We start from the raw sequence: 16,370 nt of genomic DNA, 5'->3' as shown, positions 1-16,370 counted from the left end.
ATTGTCTCTCACCATTAATGTATATCTAAAGCTCATTGTGAGCCTTTGATATGATTCACAGCTGTTAACCGGGAGTATATAATATTCACTTTACTCTTGTCTCACAAAAACTATTTTCCTAATAAAAATATTTTTAAATATCATAAAATAAAATGTACTTCAGTGATTCTCTTTTCTTAAGATCTCCAAACAAGCAGAAATCTCTCTCCTTGTAACTTTTTAGCTTCCCATTTAATGATTTCCACTTTTTAGCGTAGATATTCTAGTAAGTGAACACAACTTCCTTGAATAAACACCTCGTCATATTAAGTATACATGGGAAGACATGGGAGCAAGGACGCTCACGCAGGACAACAAGACCAAACAGTAAGTTTGATAAGTTTATTGTCTTCCTGTTTCTTATTATCATAATCTTATTTCAAATTTCAGTAATATTTTTGGCACGCAGACAAACCCACAAAAGTTTCTCATACATTTCCTAAGGGATCCCCTTTTACATTTGTATTTTCTATCATATCTGTTAATACCAGGGTCATGGTTTCCCTTTTCTTGCGCTCAAAATGATTACTGTTCCTTGCTGTCACTTAAACAGCACAGTCTGTTTTTACAAAAGACAAGTTAACAAATGTTTCCAGGGTAGTCCTTGAGTGCTTTGATCATGTCCCTTCGACTGAGTGGCATAATGATCCCACGTGACGTCTCCCTGGGCCATGATGGCAATGAATACAAGATTCTAAAATTGCCAGTGTCTGGGTCCACAAAGTAAAATGGTAACCTAAAATTCTTCATTAAAAATGAACCAAAACCAAAGATAATTAAACAACCATTACAACATGTCACTGAGGGCTTATAGAGATAAGCACGATCATAGAGTTCCTCATCTTGTGGCATACAAACGTTGAGTTCTACAGGGTCGGATTCTATCGCATCACTGTTAGCACTGGAATTGTCATTGCAGAACATTTCATTGTTGAAGGTGCCAGTATCTTGGCATGATTTCAAAGTATAAACTTCTTTCATCTGGAAACAAACCATCTGCCATACATCAGTTATTGGATCATAAACTTCACATTTGGGTGCACAAGCACACTCTGCACCTTCTCCTCCCGTCGAAAAGATATTGTCTCCAAAAACACAAGCCAACCCATCACGTCGAGGTTGCTGCATAGACGCCACATATGACCAGGTGTCTAGCTGTGGATCATATCTCTCCACAGTTGATTTGTAAAAGTGGTTTATACGCCCCACACCTTCAATGCCCCCAAAGACGTAAATACACCTGTCTCTATATTTGATTGCTGAGTTGTAGTAGCGCCGTTCTTGCATGCTTGAGACAGCCTCCCAGGATTGTGTGTTAATGTCGTATCGTTGAACAGTGCTGCAGGCTTCGTAATGAACTTGTCCACCTGTAAAATAGATGCTGCTACCCAATGGAACTGCAGCACAATCCTGAGGTGCAGTGATTTCACTAACACGCTCTACCAAAGTTGGTGAACACAAGGAGGAGCTGTGTTTGAAATGTCTAGCACTCAAAGGGTTCTTAAAGAAAGTTAGTTGAGGGTTGAGCTCGTAAAACCGTAGGTAAAAAGCGTCACCGGTGAAAACCAAAGGCGTAGTTGTTTCAAAACAACTGCATGAGTATGTAATGTATGACCAAGGACCAGCAAATGGAAGCCAGTAACAAAACTGATTTCCAGGGCAATCTGGATCACGTGCCAATCCAAACATAACAAGGTTGTAGAAGTGTGCACTTTTTTTCAAGTCATCTAGTGAAACCTTTGCTCTAAGTTGGTGGCCAGTGTAAGAATTTAACTCATCAATACCTTCTCTCTCAGCGAGAAATTTCAAGTACAAATCTGGAATACTGGTCATGTGAACTAAGTGAAGAAGATTCTTAAATGATTCTTCTCTTTGAGGCTTTGAATACCTGTACCAACGGATAAGAGTTTCCAACATCTGAGCCTCACTGGACATAATATCATCATTTGACAAAAAGTACTTGAGATCTTCCTCAGTAATTTCTAAAAATTCCTCTGCTTGTGCAATTTCCCAAAAATTGCAACGAGTCAACTGTAGAATGTCTCTGTTGATCTCACTCAGGCAATTAAATGATTTTACTAAATCATATATGCACCAGAAATTTGACACGGTTGACGAACCCTTCAAAAATGCAACAATAGCTGTTCTCAAGTGCTCTATCAGCAAGTAGTCAGTGGCTTGCAGCAAGTTCCTTATGTTGTGGAAAGTGATGGAAATTTCTCCACTGTAAATGAAATGCAATATCTCATTGACAGCTGTTTCATCAACCATGCTAAAGTCCACATTGTTTTCATGAACCTCTTTCATGTCAGACCTGACTAGCCCTTGAAAATAACAGCTGACAGCTGGTAAGCCATTTTTGTGGACTGGAACAATCTTTCCCCTATTAGTTGTCAATATAAGGTCACAAAACAATCCCTCAACCCAAAATTCCATTATTGCTTTCAGAAGAGACTCTTCACGACAAAAAAAGAACTCTTCCCAGATGCCAGTAGAGTCAAAAGCAGAGCTCTCCTTTGCTAAGGAAAGGTATCTTTCTAACGGTTCCTTTAAATCCTGTATACCCAAGAAGTTTGCAATGCTGAGAGCCTTCTGTTGACCCTGAAGTCTGCATTTTCCAATGTAAAAAAAATTGAGAACATCTCCTAGAGCAGTCGGTTCCACATTTGTTCGTAACAAGCTGCAGCTCCCGATACTTTAAACAAGTCTCTAAAGAACTTACAACTTGCTGCCAACACATTCTTGAGTACAGGAAAAGCTCCTCCACTAACAGCAATTTGAAAATCAACAAAAAGTTCCTGATGTCGGAAGCTGTTGAGAGTTTCTGCAAGAGAGATGCTGTACTGCTCAATTTCTGCCTTCTCACTTGTCAACTTTTGTGATTTTGGCAATTTGTGATTTTTCCCTTTTGATGGCTCTCCTCGTTCTAGTGTTTCAGTAGGGTCTGAATCAGCAGCGGCTGCAAGATCATTGCATTTGCATTTGGAAAACAAGGCACCCATTTTATGGAAGTGTCCTCTTGAAGCTTGTACAATGAGCACTACATCTGCATTTATGACAGATTGTACTATTTCCCTTTACAGCTAGAATCTCCATTATTTCCTCTAAGAGCAGAGAAGTCAGATTGCAGGATACAATTAACTGGTTGGCACATAGCTGGAACTTCTATATAGGAAAGAAAAACATTCATTTTTGATCTGGTTAGGGTAACAAAATAATGTATATGAATAAAAGAAAACAATACCAAGGTATTAAAACCACACCCAAGTATATTTCAAATTATGAAGAATCAACTCTCTGTGTCTCTCACTTGTCAAACAGACCCCTGAGTATATATGGCTAAAAATAACTAAAAACATTCTTCAGTTAGACAAAGATATTTTATTATGTTCATGTTACATTCCTCCAAAACACTCTCCTTATTTTAATCCTGATACACTTTTAAATTTAGAAAATGACATAAATCTTTTCAAAAGAAATAGTTATATAGTTCTAGCGGGTGATTTCAATGCTCGCACGGGAATAGAAAATGATTTCATCAGCAACGACAATTATAAATTTGTACCAGGGGGTGACTCCCCTTTACCAACTGTGGTAACGCCCAGGAAAAGTTTTGATAATAATGTTAACGATCTAGGAAAACATCTCCTAGAGATGTGTAAATCATTAGATTTAGGAATATTGAATGGAAGATGCAAAGGTGACTCGCTCGGAAAAATTACTTTTCACGGAAATCAAGGTTTCAGTACGGTTGATTATATAATTGTTAGTCATGAAATTCTGCACCGTTTCGAAACGTTTGTTGTTCGAGAACCAAAACCTTTTTCAGACCATTGCCAGCTACTAAGTTGGATAAAAATTGACTCATCATTGTTAAATAGCAAAGAGACAAGTAACGAAGGTGAATTCTTCAACCTTCCTAGACAATTTAAGTGGACAGAAGATTCTAAAGACTCATTCACTTCTGCGCTACAATCCGATGAAATTAACAAGTTGATTCATGACTTTGAAATTTTAAACTTTGCTCATGTAGGAGACGTTAACGAAATAGTAGATAAATTCATAACAATATTAGAAACTGCTGCCAAACATTCGTTACCGTTGGTAAAAGTGAACAAGAACTCCGAAAAAAGGCACTCTCAAATTTGGTTTGATAGTGACTGCAGTAATGTAAGAAAACTTTTAAGCCGCCTTTCACATAAAACCCATAAAAATCCTTTCGACGAGCAAACTCGACTAGAATATCTGTCTGTGAGAAGACAGTACAAACAGTTATTACGACATAAAAAACTCAGATATCGGGATGACAAAATTGATGAACTCATTAAAACTAGAACCTCAACCGAGTTTTGGACCAATTTAAGATCTTTATCGACTCAGAAAAAAGCTTCACCTGACTCGAATGTTCCTTTACGCAAGCTATACAATCACTTTCAACAATTACATTCGGCACCAAATGCCGATAATTTCTGTGAGAAACAAGATGAAATAATCAAAGAGTTCAAAGACAGAGAAACAGTCCTGTCACAATTTGCTGAATTAGATCAACCTTTTTCTGAGGATGAAGTTAAAAATTCTATAAAAATGCTCAAAAATAAGAAAACTGCTGCCCTTGACCGAATAAGGAGTGAAATGTTAAAATGTGGAATTCCTTATCTAACTACCTCTTTAACAAAATTATTTAATTTCCTACTCAATAAAGGAATCTATCCAGATAATTGGTCTACTGGACTAATAAGTCCTATTTTCAAATCAGGGGACAAGTCTAATCCATCGAATTATAGAGGCATTTGTGTCACTAGCTGTTTGGGTAAATTATTCTCGGCTGTCTTAAATAAAAGATTACTCACTTATCTTAAAAATCACAATTTATTACATTCCTCTCAAATTGGTTTCCTTAACGGTTTCAGAACAACCGACCACATCTTTTCCTTAAGAACACTAATTGACAAACATGTAAAACACACAAACAAAGGCAAATTATTTTGCTGCTTCATAGATTTTCAAAACGCATTTGACTCTATCTGGCATAATGGGTTATTACACAAGTTATTATACAATAAAATAGGAGGACAGTTTTATCGTTTAATCACTGATATGTATTCAAAAACTAAATGCGCTATAAAAAACGGAAACAAAAGAAGCTCCTTCTTTAATTACAACAGAGGAGTACGACAAGGTTGTATTCTTTCACCATTGCTATTTAACTTATATCTAGATGAATTTCCACGCATACTAGAATCCTCAACTGGTACAGATCCAATTATTTTACCAAATGGGTCTCCTCTCAATTGTTTATTTTATGCAGATGATCTCATATTAATATCAAGCAGTGCTGCTGGTCTTCAAAACCAACTTAATACCCTCCAAAATTATAGCGAGAAATGGTTATTAAAAATTAATTTAAAAAAGATGCAAACCCTAATTTTCCAAAAACAAAATCGTAAATCAACACGTGACAAATTTTCCTTCTTTCTAAATGGAAATCCAATTGCCAAGGCTTCACAGTACACCTACCTTGGCGTTACTTTTAACACTAATGGAAGCTTCTCAAATTCTAAAAAGGCTTTAGTTGAGAAGGCTAGAAGATCCATTTTCGCATCCAAACATTATCTTGATTTCAATAAACTTCCTATCAATATGTGTAATAAACTATTTGATACTCTATTTCAACCTATACTTTTATACGGATCCGAAATCTGGGGAGCATACGATAGCATAAACCTCAAAAAATGGGAAAAAGACCCTGTGGAAAGACTTCATACACAGTTTTACAAATATTACCTCGGCCTCAACAGAAGAGCACCAAATATTGCCGCTCGAAACGAAACAGGACGTTTGTCATTAAAATTTAATATTCTTCCAAAAATTATTAAATTTTGGCTACATCTTGTCTCTCTCCCAGAAGATAGCATTGCCAAACAATGCCTCAATATTTCCAATCAACTGGCAAATGAAGCAAAGTCCTCTTTCATGTTAACAGTCAATGAAATCATCAAAAATTATTTAGATGACCAAAACCACCCGCATAATATAAACACACACAATTACAATGAACAAATCATCAAACATAATTTACAAAAACTAAAATGTCACATCTCAAACGATATGAAAAGACACCAAATGGAGATAATTCGGTCTAACAGAAAGTTGAATTTCTACTCAAGTTTTAAAAGAGATGTAAGCAAATCTGAGTACCTAGAACAAGTAATGAACCTCAAACATAGACAAGCTTTGGCAAAACTCCGATGTGGTAATCATAATCTTAGAATTGAATCTGGGCGACACTGTACTCCTAAATTACCTGAAACTCTTAGAATTTGTCAGTACTGCCGTTCTAACCAAATTGAGAATGAAATGCATTTCTTATTTCATTGTGACCAATACAATAATATTAGACAACAAGTCACAAATGACATCATCAAGAAATATCCAAAATTTGATTCCTTTAATAACACAGAGAAAACAATATTTCTATTTAACAATGCTGATACTTTTATTTGTAAAAAACTAGGTTACTTTACATATGAAGCACTACAAATAAGAGAACTTTGTAACCCTGGAACTTAAAATGAAGAATCTTGTAACTAACTATTTTTATTTTTCTTTCTGGTTGCTGTTGTATTTTGTTTTGTTTTTGAATTTTTATTTAGCGATTCTGCATTTAGGTAACACCATCTATATGGGAATACCAATAAATTGTTGTTGTTGTTGTTGTTGTTGTTGTTGTTGTTGTGTCAGGCCAGTGGCCAATACAGCCAGAGCTTATCATAGTTTCCGTAGCATGAAGTGACTACGAGCATTTCGACTTCCCCCTGGATGGGATACTAGTCCATCAGAGGGTTAATCCCAGCATTAAATTCTCTGGTACTCATTTATACACCTGGGTGGAGAGAGGCACTTTGAGAGTACAGTGTTCTGCCCAAGAACACAACACAATGACCCTGGAAGAGGTTAAACACAGACCGCTCACCATACCCCCGTATTAATTACAGTTTTTATTCATGAGTTATTAAGCCCACTAATAATAACAATGCATGAATAACAAATGAAATTAATAAGGGGGTATGGTATACTTGGGTCAATACTGAATACAGCTACTACATTTCTATTAGCTATCTTTTTGTTTCAGTTTTATTTTTATGGCCAATATATAGTGATTTTATTACGGCAAAAAGGGAGATTTTCGGCAGTTCCCTGATATAAGCCTAGACAACATTAACAATCCTAATGTGATATTTATACAGATAGATACTCGGTTCTCTCCGGCTACCATGCACAAAACGCACTGAATAAAAGCTTGTCATGTTTAGATCTTTACCTCGCTCACTTTTACCTCTCTGAATTGAACCTGGATTTGATCTGTCCCCTTGAATGGTCAGTGTTTGAGCACATCATAGACATCTTACAAAATTGCTCTTGCCGCAAAGATGGCGGACGGCAATCCGAGAACTCCCCGACGCCCTGACATCATACAAACCGATCCGAAGTCAGGCGAGGGTTTCGTTCCCAGTCTTTTCCAACCGAGTGATTTTTCAACATGGCGTGGCGCACTACGGAAATTTGACATTTTCGTGTTTTTTTACAGCCCAGCCTGATCGATCGATATTTAACGTCAAATGATATCAAGTGAAGTAGTACTCTGCAACGTTGCTGATCATTGTTATCTAATGGATGGGAAATTACAAATGAGGTACGACAATTTTAATAACATCGATGAGATGAAGATCAGATCGAACGAGGGAAAAAAATCGTGTAGCTTACATGAACATGTAAGATGCCAGTTATCAAGTCTACAGTCTACAGCGTACATAAAGTAAACTTTATTTTGTCGTACATTTTTTTAGGAGCAGATGTTACCGAAGGATGTAAACAAAAGCTTACTAGAATTTTATAAGTTATATGATCTTCCATTTTGACTCTTATTAAGCTTTAATATATAAGCTTATAATTTCAGTGAATGATTCAAACTATAAAAAGCCTAATACCGTAAACTGCCAACTATGACCCCCCTGCTTATAAGCCTCCCCCCGGTTACAGGCCCAGCTATCTGTAAACCAAAAAATACATCTGATTAGAAGCCCCCACCCCTCCCTCGGATATAAGCCCTGCTCTAGCCTTCCTTGTTTTGAACTCGTTTTATTATGATGTTTTAATGTTTAATTACCAATAAATGAAAAAACTATGTTGATTGACATATGCAGCTATAGCTCATTTGGAAACAGTTTTTTATCCCGGTTATAAGCCCCCTTGGATATAAGTCCTGGCCTTCGTTTATAAGCCCATCTAAAAGTCTGTACGAAGTTGTATAAGCCCAGAGCTTATAAGCAGCAGTTTATGGTATCTTTTTATTTTGATGGGTAACATGAGTTCATTACTTTTGTGTTGATATTCTATGCAGAAAATTGAAATGCTGTTGTAGAGATACTTTTAGTGTGATTTACCCTGCAACACAAGGATTCCCTTCTCTTTCTGCTTAGTGAGAGATGAGAGGGAACCTCTGCTTGCAACTGCTCAATCGTGTTTGCTATCATGTTTGCTCAAATTATGTCAACTTATTATATGGCTAGCTCTGTGGGCGGGCAGGATGAAGCAAATCCGGTACTGTGATTGGCTACTCAAGCGGGCAAGATGACACTATCTTGCCCGCTAGGGATTACCTGCTGTGTCCTGAAAGAAAATAGTCTTCTTTTTCCATATAATAAATCTTATATTGACCAATCTTGTCCGGTCAAGATGGCTGTATATTAGCATCGTTCTTTTTTTGGGTGTCTATGGACTTCGACTCTGTCTCGGTCCGTAAACATCCAAAAAAAGAACCTGGCCAATATCCATCCATCTTGATCTCATGCTTGGTCAATAACCCATATTTATTATATGGCTTTGGCTTGTGGCCGATATAACACGCGCTCTGATTGGTTAATTGTCACTGAATTGTAGGGCATTATTCTCCCGTAATGCCCATGGGCCGATTACGGATTATGCAAATTAGGAAGAGCCCAGTTCTGAAAATTCAAGCGCATTGAAGCGATGAAAGCCGATTAAAATCAGTACGAGAATATCAGTAGCTAAAAGTTTAGAGATATTTCTTTAATAAAATTTATATAGATGACTTACCAGTTGGTAACCTTGGTGGGCACTAGTGAAAAACAATCAAAGTTTGCCTAGTCTTAAGTAAAGCTAAAATCGCTAAGTAAAAAACACCATCGGCAGATCTGCCATGCATCCTGAGCAGAACACCACAAAGAAACTTATAAGTTATCATCTTAGTCACAGCAATTACCGAAGTATTGAACTCCGTCAAAGTTCTCGTCAAATAGATTCCCTCGCTTTGACACAAGCAAGTGTAAATCAGCTTCCAGGATCATCAGATGTAAACAATTGGGCGGTTTCTGTCGGTAGCAGTGTTTCTGATAACTGCAGACGTTCACAAGGCTTGAAATGTTCATCCATAAATCCCAGAATGAAGGAGACGAAGATATGTTGTTGAAAGCGAATGCGAAGATCGAGTTAAGCTTATTTTGAGCAGTGCATTCTGAAGCATTAGTATTTTCTTTCACCGAAAGACGGTTGGTTTGGACAATTTTGAAGCACTTGCTGTCTTTTCTATATGCGTTGACGTTTCGCCCCAAAAGTCGGAAAAACTTCCCCATCAACTTGTGGTACCACGATACTAAAGTACGTTTTTGAGGCTGTGACAGTGACTTTTCCGTAAAGAAATGAGTGTTTTTAACGGAATACGTAATACAGTGGTGAAATTCACTGACTGTGTAGTTTTGCCCTAGGTTTGAGACGATGAATGAATCGGTAAATGTGCGCATGGCCAGATGTAAATTGACGACTTCCGCTCGAATGATTTTTCTCTTTATTGATGAGCCATATAACAAACAACTTAATAACCTTGACCGTTCGGTCGTTACGGGAAAATCTCAAACCTCGGCCTACCGTATTGACCGAGCGATAGCAAGGTCAATACGGCAAGGCCTCAGTTTGAGATTTTCCCGTAACGACCTCACTCTCGGTTATTAAGTAGTTAATATTGCATGTTTTGTGTTTTGTTATGGGAAATGTTCACACACAATCAAATTTCTAGCTATTTTGGCTGAGTCATGCAAATAACTTGAATTCCAGCTTTTCTACTATTTATTTGTTCGAGAAACTAGAAATTTTGTAAAGTTCCATGAAATACTGAGTGACAAAGAAACTGAAGAATTAAACCAACATTGACTTTATTTAAGATTATAGTAATCTAACTAGTACATGCTTTTCAAATTGCAAGCTAGTGGCAAATATTACAAGCTGTTTTGGAATACATGTAAGCTTAAACAAAACCTTAAATTTGTTAACCTATCAACAGTCACATCAAGCTCCCTTGACATCAAATAGTTTGTGAAGGTGAATTAATGTACAGCAATAGTTGCTGGAACCATGCAAACACCAAAAGATCAAAGATTGCCAGTTATTTATCAGACAAAAGTTTTGAATTTTGATGCATATGTGGTAAACCCATGTCAGTACAGTGTTGCCAATTATAATTTTCTATATTTTCTATTGCTGGCATTCTTGATAATGGACAACATTTTGAATCCTATCTGTGATAATGGACAGCACTTTGAATCCTATCTGTCATGTGTTAGTTTCAAACCGGTTGAAACTTGTCAACAACCAGGGCTGGGTTGTTCGAAAGCCAATGAACGCTACTCCAGGATTAAAAGTTAACCAAAGTATTAATTTTTCTTGCATAGAAGTGTTTTAAATTGCTTATGTTTTGTGTAGTTTGAGATTATTCAGAGGAAAAACTGAAGGACAAACAATATAAAGAGAAAACCTCACCGAAAAGTTACAAAACTGAAATTAAAATTATTGCTAATCTTGGGTTAGCTTAATCGGGATTTGAACAACGTGGCCCAGTACTATTATTCATCCCTAGTTGTAGATGCCAGCTAATCAAATGATCGACTAGTTATAAGCAGAAGTTCCTTTCTCATCTCCCACTGAGCAGAAAAAGGAGGGAATCTCTGTCTCACAGGGTAGTGAGTTTGAACATGATAGTATTTTTTAACTGGTTGAGACTTTTTTTCTCATCAAATTCATAATTGATGAAAGTAGAACCACGGAAATGTAAATTTGATAGAGCTTTAAATTTCAGTCAAACCTCTACTAAGCTGTCACCCTCGGGGAAATGGGAGGTGGCTGCTTAATAGGGGTTTGTTTACCTTGAATATTTTTGCCATCGGGTTAATTTTGTAGTGAATATGGAGTCACATCAAGACAATCATTATAAACATGTGTTTGAATGTTTTTATCACTTGTCACCTTGTATTTCTTCTTATCTGTCATCGCCTTTTCCAAAACAAAGTTTTTAAACTTTGGGTGGTCATTTAATAGGGGTAAAGACAATTAGGAAAACCCTTCTCTAGATGACCAATAGGTTGCCATGACTGCTTAATAGAGGTGGCCGGTTAATAGGGGTTTTATTTACAGTATTTTACTGACAATAAATTTGGGACTTTGATAACTGGCTGCATAATAAGGGTTGGCTGCTTAATAGGTGGTCGTTAAATGGGTGGCTGCTTAATAGAGGTTCGACTGTAACTTTAATTAAATTTAGTTTTTAATTATTGGAGAGGGTGAAACTCGGAAAATAATGATTGCAGAAACATTTTTACATGTTGCTGTATGCGCTATTTTCCAAGTCTTAAAACTGTGCATGATAGTACTTAAGCATGTGTGCTTTGCACAATTTGGCAAGCATGTACATGCATTTTTTTGTAGCTTTTTCTTTGAAATCTGAGAATACTAACCAGCTTTCCTTTGTGTATTAAATTATTGGTTTTGTGTTGGGTTTTAATAGTTCTCCAGAAACTACTCTAAACTGCGAGAACAAAGTAATTGTTAAGTTAGTTTTCTTTATTCATTTTAGATTGAGACATTTACTTGTGAATCTGGCTCCCTGAATTATGCAAAGTGAAAATGACCATAACTGTGGACACCCTGCCCATGTGCCGAGAAGAAGATATTGTTGTGTGCAGTGTGACTCGTAAGTCAGTTTTTGTGTAAATCCTAACTCGTGTCGGTGTTGATCCAAATGGGTGGTGTACTGACAAAATGCAGATGTTCTTCTGCTGAAGAACAAGCAAACCCTTTAGAACCAATAGAACAAATAGAACCGTGCAATGTGGAGATATCTGTGGCGACAAGTGAAGAGGAGAATAATATAGGAGACGTAGAATCAAGAACGACACAGGAAAACAGTGAGGGTGCTGAAGATACTGAAAAGGTTTTATACCAACATTTCTTGCTTGAAACACTTAACCGTTTCAGACAGGATAGTGTTTTTACTGATTTTACCATTAGAGTGAATGGCAAGGATTTCCCCATTCACAAAAATGTACTGGCTGCGAGTTGTGGTTTCTTTAAGGAGTATTTCTCTAAAAATGAAAGCTCCCAAGCCATCTGCCATGAATTAGCCAAAGTTGAGCCTGGTGTTATGGAGAGTATTCTCACTTTACTGTACACTGGAATATGTAAACTGGATCATCAAACTTCAACAACGATGCTCCAGTCCTTGGAGATTTTTGGTGTGCCGGATTTATTGGAACCATTAAGGAAACAAATGGCTTTGGCTTCGAATAATGCCGCCAGTGATGAAATACCTCCCAGAGTAAAAACATTTAATTCGCACTGTCAAGGAGCCCTATTGTCCACACTGTTGGCATTTCAGCGCGATGGATTGTTCTGTGATCTTACTTTAACAACAGGGAGTGGCTTGGTGATTCCAGTTCATAAGAATATTCTGGCGGCTGTCAGCTGTTACTTCAAAGGACTTGTTCGGTCTGAAATGAAAGAGGTTTATGAAAGCAATGTGGACTTTGCTGTTATAGATGAGGCAATTATAGAGGAGCTACTGAATTTTCTTTACAGCGGGGAGATTTCCATCACTTTTGACAATGTCAGGAGCTTGCTTCAAGCCAGTGATTATCTGCTGATAGAGCGCTTGAAACGAAGGATTATTGAATTTGTAAGAGATTCTTTAAAGTTGTCCAATTTTTGGCTCATATATTCTCTGGTGAGAAGTTTTGATTGCCTCGATGAGGTTTACCAAGAAATGTTAAATTTGATGTGTAACCACTTTTGGAGCATTGCGCTCACAAGGGATTTTCTTGACATCACGGACCAAGACATGAGATGGTTTCTTTCAAATGATGATATTGTGGCAAGCGAGGCGCAAATGTTAGAATCGTTAATTCGCTGGTACAAGCATTCAAAGCAGGAGCGAGAAGAGTCATTTAAGAGACTTCTCAATCTCATCCATGTGGGTATTATTCCTGATCTCTACCTGAAGAAACTGGCAATTGAAGAAAAGATGGATGACTTGCTCCCCTTGTCTGGCTACAAGCTGAAAGAAGAAGTGTCAGCCGAAGATGTGTGCAAGTCGGCGCATTTCCACAACGTTGTGCTGTTTGGACTAACCCACAGACTGCATTACACGTACTCCTACAATCTGTGTTACTGGCTTCCCTTTGCAGGTCCTTGGTCTCTCATTGCTCGCATTCCTCATAACAAGTCAATGCTGGCGTATGGTACCCCGCTGATTTACACCAGCTCTGGACTTTACGTGCAGGTGCCATGGAACAATCCCAAGCTCGCTTTCCACAGGAATCCTCTGACTGCGCGACATTTCATTCCAAACGCTGGTGTTGCACCAACCTGTGACATAGAGCCTTCCGCACCCATGACTTTTGATTGCGCCGCTGTCACCATGGGCCGGTATATCTATTTGATTGGCGGGATGTCCATGCAAGAGGTAGCGGAAGTGAAGACTGTTCAACGGTATGACGTCGAAAAGCAGACCTGGGCGTCAGTCGCAGATATGTGCGAGCCGCGGTACGAACTCACAGCGGTTAACTACAAGGATAAGTGTATCTTTGTGTTTGGAGGCACTGATGGCTCGGCTCACAGGGAGTGCTTGAAGAGTGTGGAAAAGTACGATCCACAGCAAGACCGCTGGTCATATGTGAAGTCCATGCACCAGCCTCGATCCAGCGCTTTTGCGTTTGTCCACAATGACAAGATATTTGTGATTGGTGGAGAACGAGGTGAAGACATCACCCCAACTGACTGCGAAGTCTACGATCCAGTGACAGATGACTGGCAGGTGATCGCAATCCAGGTAAGTAAGATGTACACCTTCAAAGGAAACCCAGACGAAGGATCTTTTCTTTATCTCACTTCCGGCGGAAGCAGAGAGGAAGGAACAGCGCGTGGTGTGGAGAGTACGGATGTGAGTGGACGAGCAGCACAACAAGATTTGGCCAAGTTCGAAGAAGAGACGATCACGCGACCTTATGTGACATGTATCAATGGAGTAATAGCTGTCCTTGACTTTAGCACGTGTGCGGATGGACTGTGCAAAGCAGACTTTTACTTTGTAGATCCGGATTCTGGTGATTTTAGGACGTTGCATTCGTTGTTCACTTGGCCCACTGACATATCATATGGTGCCATTATGCCTCTGAGCAGAAGAGACATGATCAAAGCGCTCAAAGATTACTAAGCTGGCGACGTTTCCAAAAGTCATTAACGATCCGGCTTGATTGAGATTACACCCGCTGGCTGGTTCTCACGTCTTCCGGTGCCATGCCAGAGGCGAGCCTGTTCACAGGCTACTTGACTTTTTAAAGTACCGTAACCTTTCAATAATAAGCCCGGAAATTTTTCAATTGCATACAGATACTCTTTTAGGATTTCCAAAATCCGAAGTGGTCTAAAAATAACTTCATAGGGATTACCTTGGGAATGAGGCCTTTATTGGAGATTAATTCTCTTACCTTTCATCCAAAGAACAGTGGATGAATTTACATATATTTTTATTTATTATAGGGATTTGCCCCAAAAAATCTTGGTAAATTATTTTCGGGGGAGGGGAGTATTTTTGAGGTTCCTGTCATTGAAATTTTATGGTAATTGCTAGCAGAAAATTCGAATTTTTGCCGAGCTTAAGGCGATGTAAATATTTGCCGAGATTGACTGAACCTGGATAGTCTTGAATCATGCAGATGGATTCTTACCTTTAAACAGTACTATATGTTGTTTAAAATTAAAGTAAGAATCCGTTATTATTTTTCAACGCTTGAAACGACAGAAAAACAAAAGAATTGCTATTAATCCTCGGATTGGAGACTGAGGTTATGGGCCACGTTACCGCCATTCTTGTTAAAGAGAGTTTTTATTTCTGTGTAAATATAGCTTTTAAACCGCGCTGGCGTTTAGAGTGTCTGTCTTTTGTCAGTGTAAACAGGATTTGCTCTGATAAAGTCAAACTAAAATCTGAAATCTGATGTAGTGTCACTTGTGTTTTGTGTAATCATCGGTGCTAGCTCGGAAAACGAGTAACAAACAGTTCAACTCCAGCATACCCAACAATATCGGTTGCGAAGAATCTGGTTTATTTCATTATTTACAGGACGCATTTCAATTAGTGTCTGACTGAAGAAAAAAAGAGCCGATTCCACGACGGTTCTCTTCATCGTGATGGGGCGGAAACAATGCTACTATCGGGTTTTATTGAATTACTGGAGATCCAATATAACCACCCCTCTCACTCTATGCAAGTCGATATTATGTTGATAAGTCCCACTTCACCCTTGTAGAACGTGAACACTCCCGCACTCCACCCCCCACAGGCCACCCAGATCTCTTGGAAAACAGACGATTACAGTTTGGTGGGCGTCTTGGCGTGATCACCTCCCATGAATATCTTCCAAGGTATTTTTGCTTGTTTCTAAGGATCAGTTGAATCTCAGTAACCTGAAACTAGACATTAACAGAAGAATAAATTCCACACACACTGTGGAAAATGTTTAAGCTTAAGTTCGTACGGTCCATTTTCTCAGAAGATCACGAAGCATCCAGTTGGCGACTCCGACGTATACGGTCGGGGAAAAAGTCGATGCATAACGATGATAAGTGTTCGGGTATTCCAAAGTTGCTCCAAATTACCTATACGAATTGGACTCCACTCAGTCCTATTAGAATTATTTGTCCAGCCAGCCATTACAGGTCGATAGAAAAAAAACAAGGAAATTAAGAATTCTCTTTCAAAGTTACAGAGTAGCTTAACAACAATGGACGCCAGCGCAGGTGAACAAACCTTTTATTGCCTTTCACAGTCTCTGCATTGAGGTCCTACAATGAGCTTGATGCACGACCTTTCAATAAATATTACTCTGTCATACAGAATTTACAATCTGGTTCATAGCACTGACCCGTCCACTGTCTGACCAACGCCTCCCCTACCCCACTCCTGACAAGCAGACCCTTCTAGGGTG

The 16,370-nt window shown here is 38.4% G+C and overlaps 2 protein-coding genes across 3 annotated transcripts; one reads left to right on the top strand and one right to left on the bottom strand.

Annotated features, from left to right (window-relative positions):
- Positions 1-74: 74 nt before the first annotated feature.
- On the bottom strand, positions 75-7,525 carry LOC145479218 (kelch-like protein 23). Of its 2 annotated transcripts, none has more exons than XM_081457516.1 (2): positions 7,361-7,525; positions 75-3,204 (listed from the first exon to the last, which is right to left on the bottom strand). In XM_081457516.1, exon 2 carries the CDS (start codon positions 2,473-2,475, stop codon positions 619-621), a length of 1,857 nt encoding a protein of 618 aa, XP_081313642.1. In that variant the 5' UTR covers positions 2,476-3,204; positions 7,361-7,525; the 3' UTR covers positions 75-618. The 2 variants fall into 2 exon arrangements, with proteins under 2 accessions (XP_081313642.1, XP_081313643.1); XM_081457517.1 differs by having other exon boundaries at positions 7,376-7,393.
- A 39-nt stretch (positions 7,526-7,564) lies between these two features.
- Positions 7,565-15,188, top strand: LOC145479214 (kelch-like protein 23). The gene is made up of 2 exons (XM_081457508.1): positions 7,565-7,732; positions 11,963-15,188. Exon 2 carries the CDS (start codon positions 12,128-12,130, stop codon positions 14,594-14,596), a length of 2,469 nt encoding a protein of 822 aa, XP_081313634.1. The 5' UTR covers positions 7,565-7,732; positions 11,963-12,127; the 3' UTR covers positions 14,597-15,188.
- The last annotated feature ends 1,182 nt before the right edge of the window (positions 15,189-16,370 follow it).

Source organism: Orbicella franksi, chromosome 2, assembly GCF_964199315.1.
Source record: "Orbicella franksi chromosome 2, jaOrbFran1.1, whole genome shotgun sequence".
In the NCBI taxonomy this organism is placed as follows: domain Eukaryota; kingdom Metazoa; phylum Cnidaria; class Anthozoa; order Scleractinia; family Merulinidae; genus Orbicella; species Orbicella franksi.
Note: the sequence above shows the minus strand (reverse complement) of the source record. Positions and strands in the feature narration are given on the sequence as shown.

Coding starts and splice junctions, on each gene's coding strand:
- LOC145479218 (XM_081457516.1), bottom strand. CDS start 2,475: ATGGAATTTTGGGTTGAGGGATTGTTTTGTGACCTTATATTGACAACT.
- LOC145479214 (XM_081457508.1), top strand. CDS start 12,128: ATGGGTGGTGTACTGACAAAATGCAGATGTTCTTCTGCTGAAGAACAA.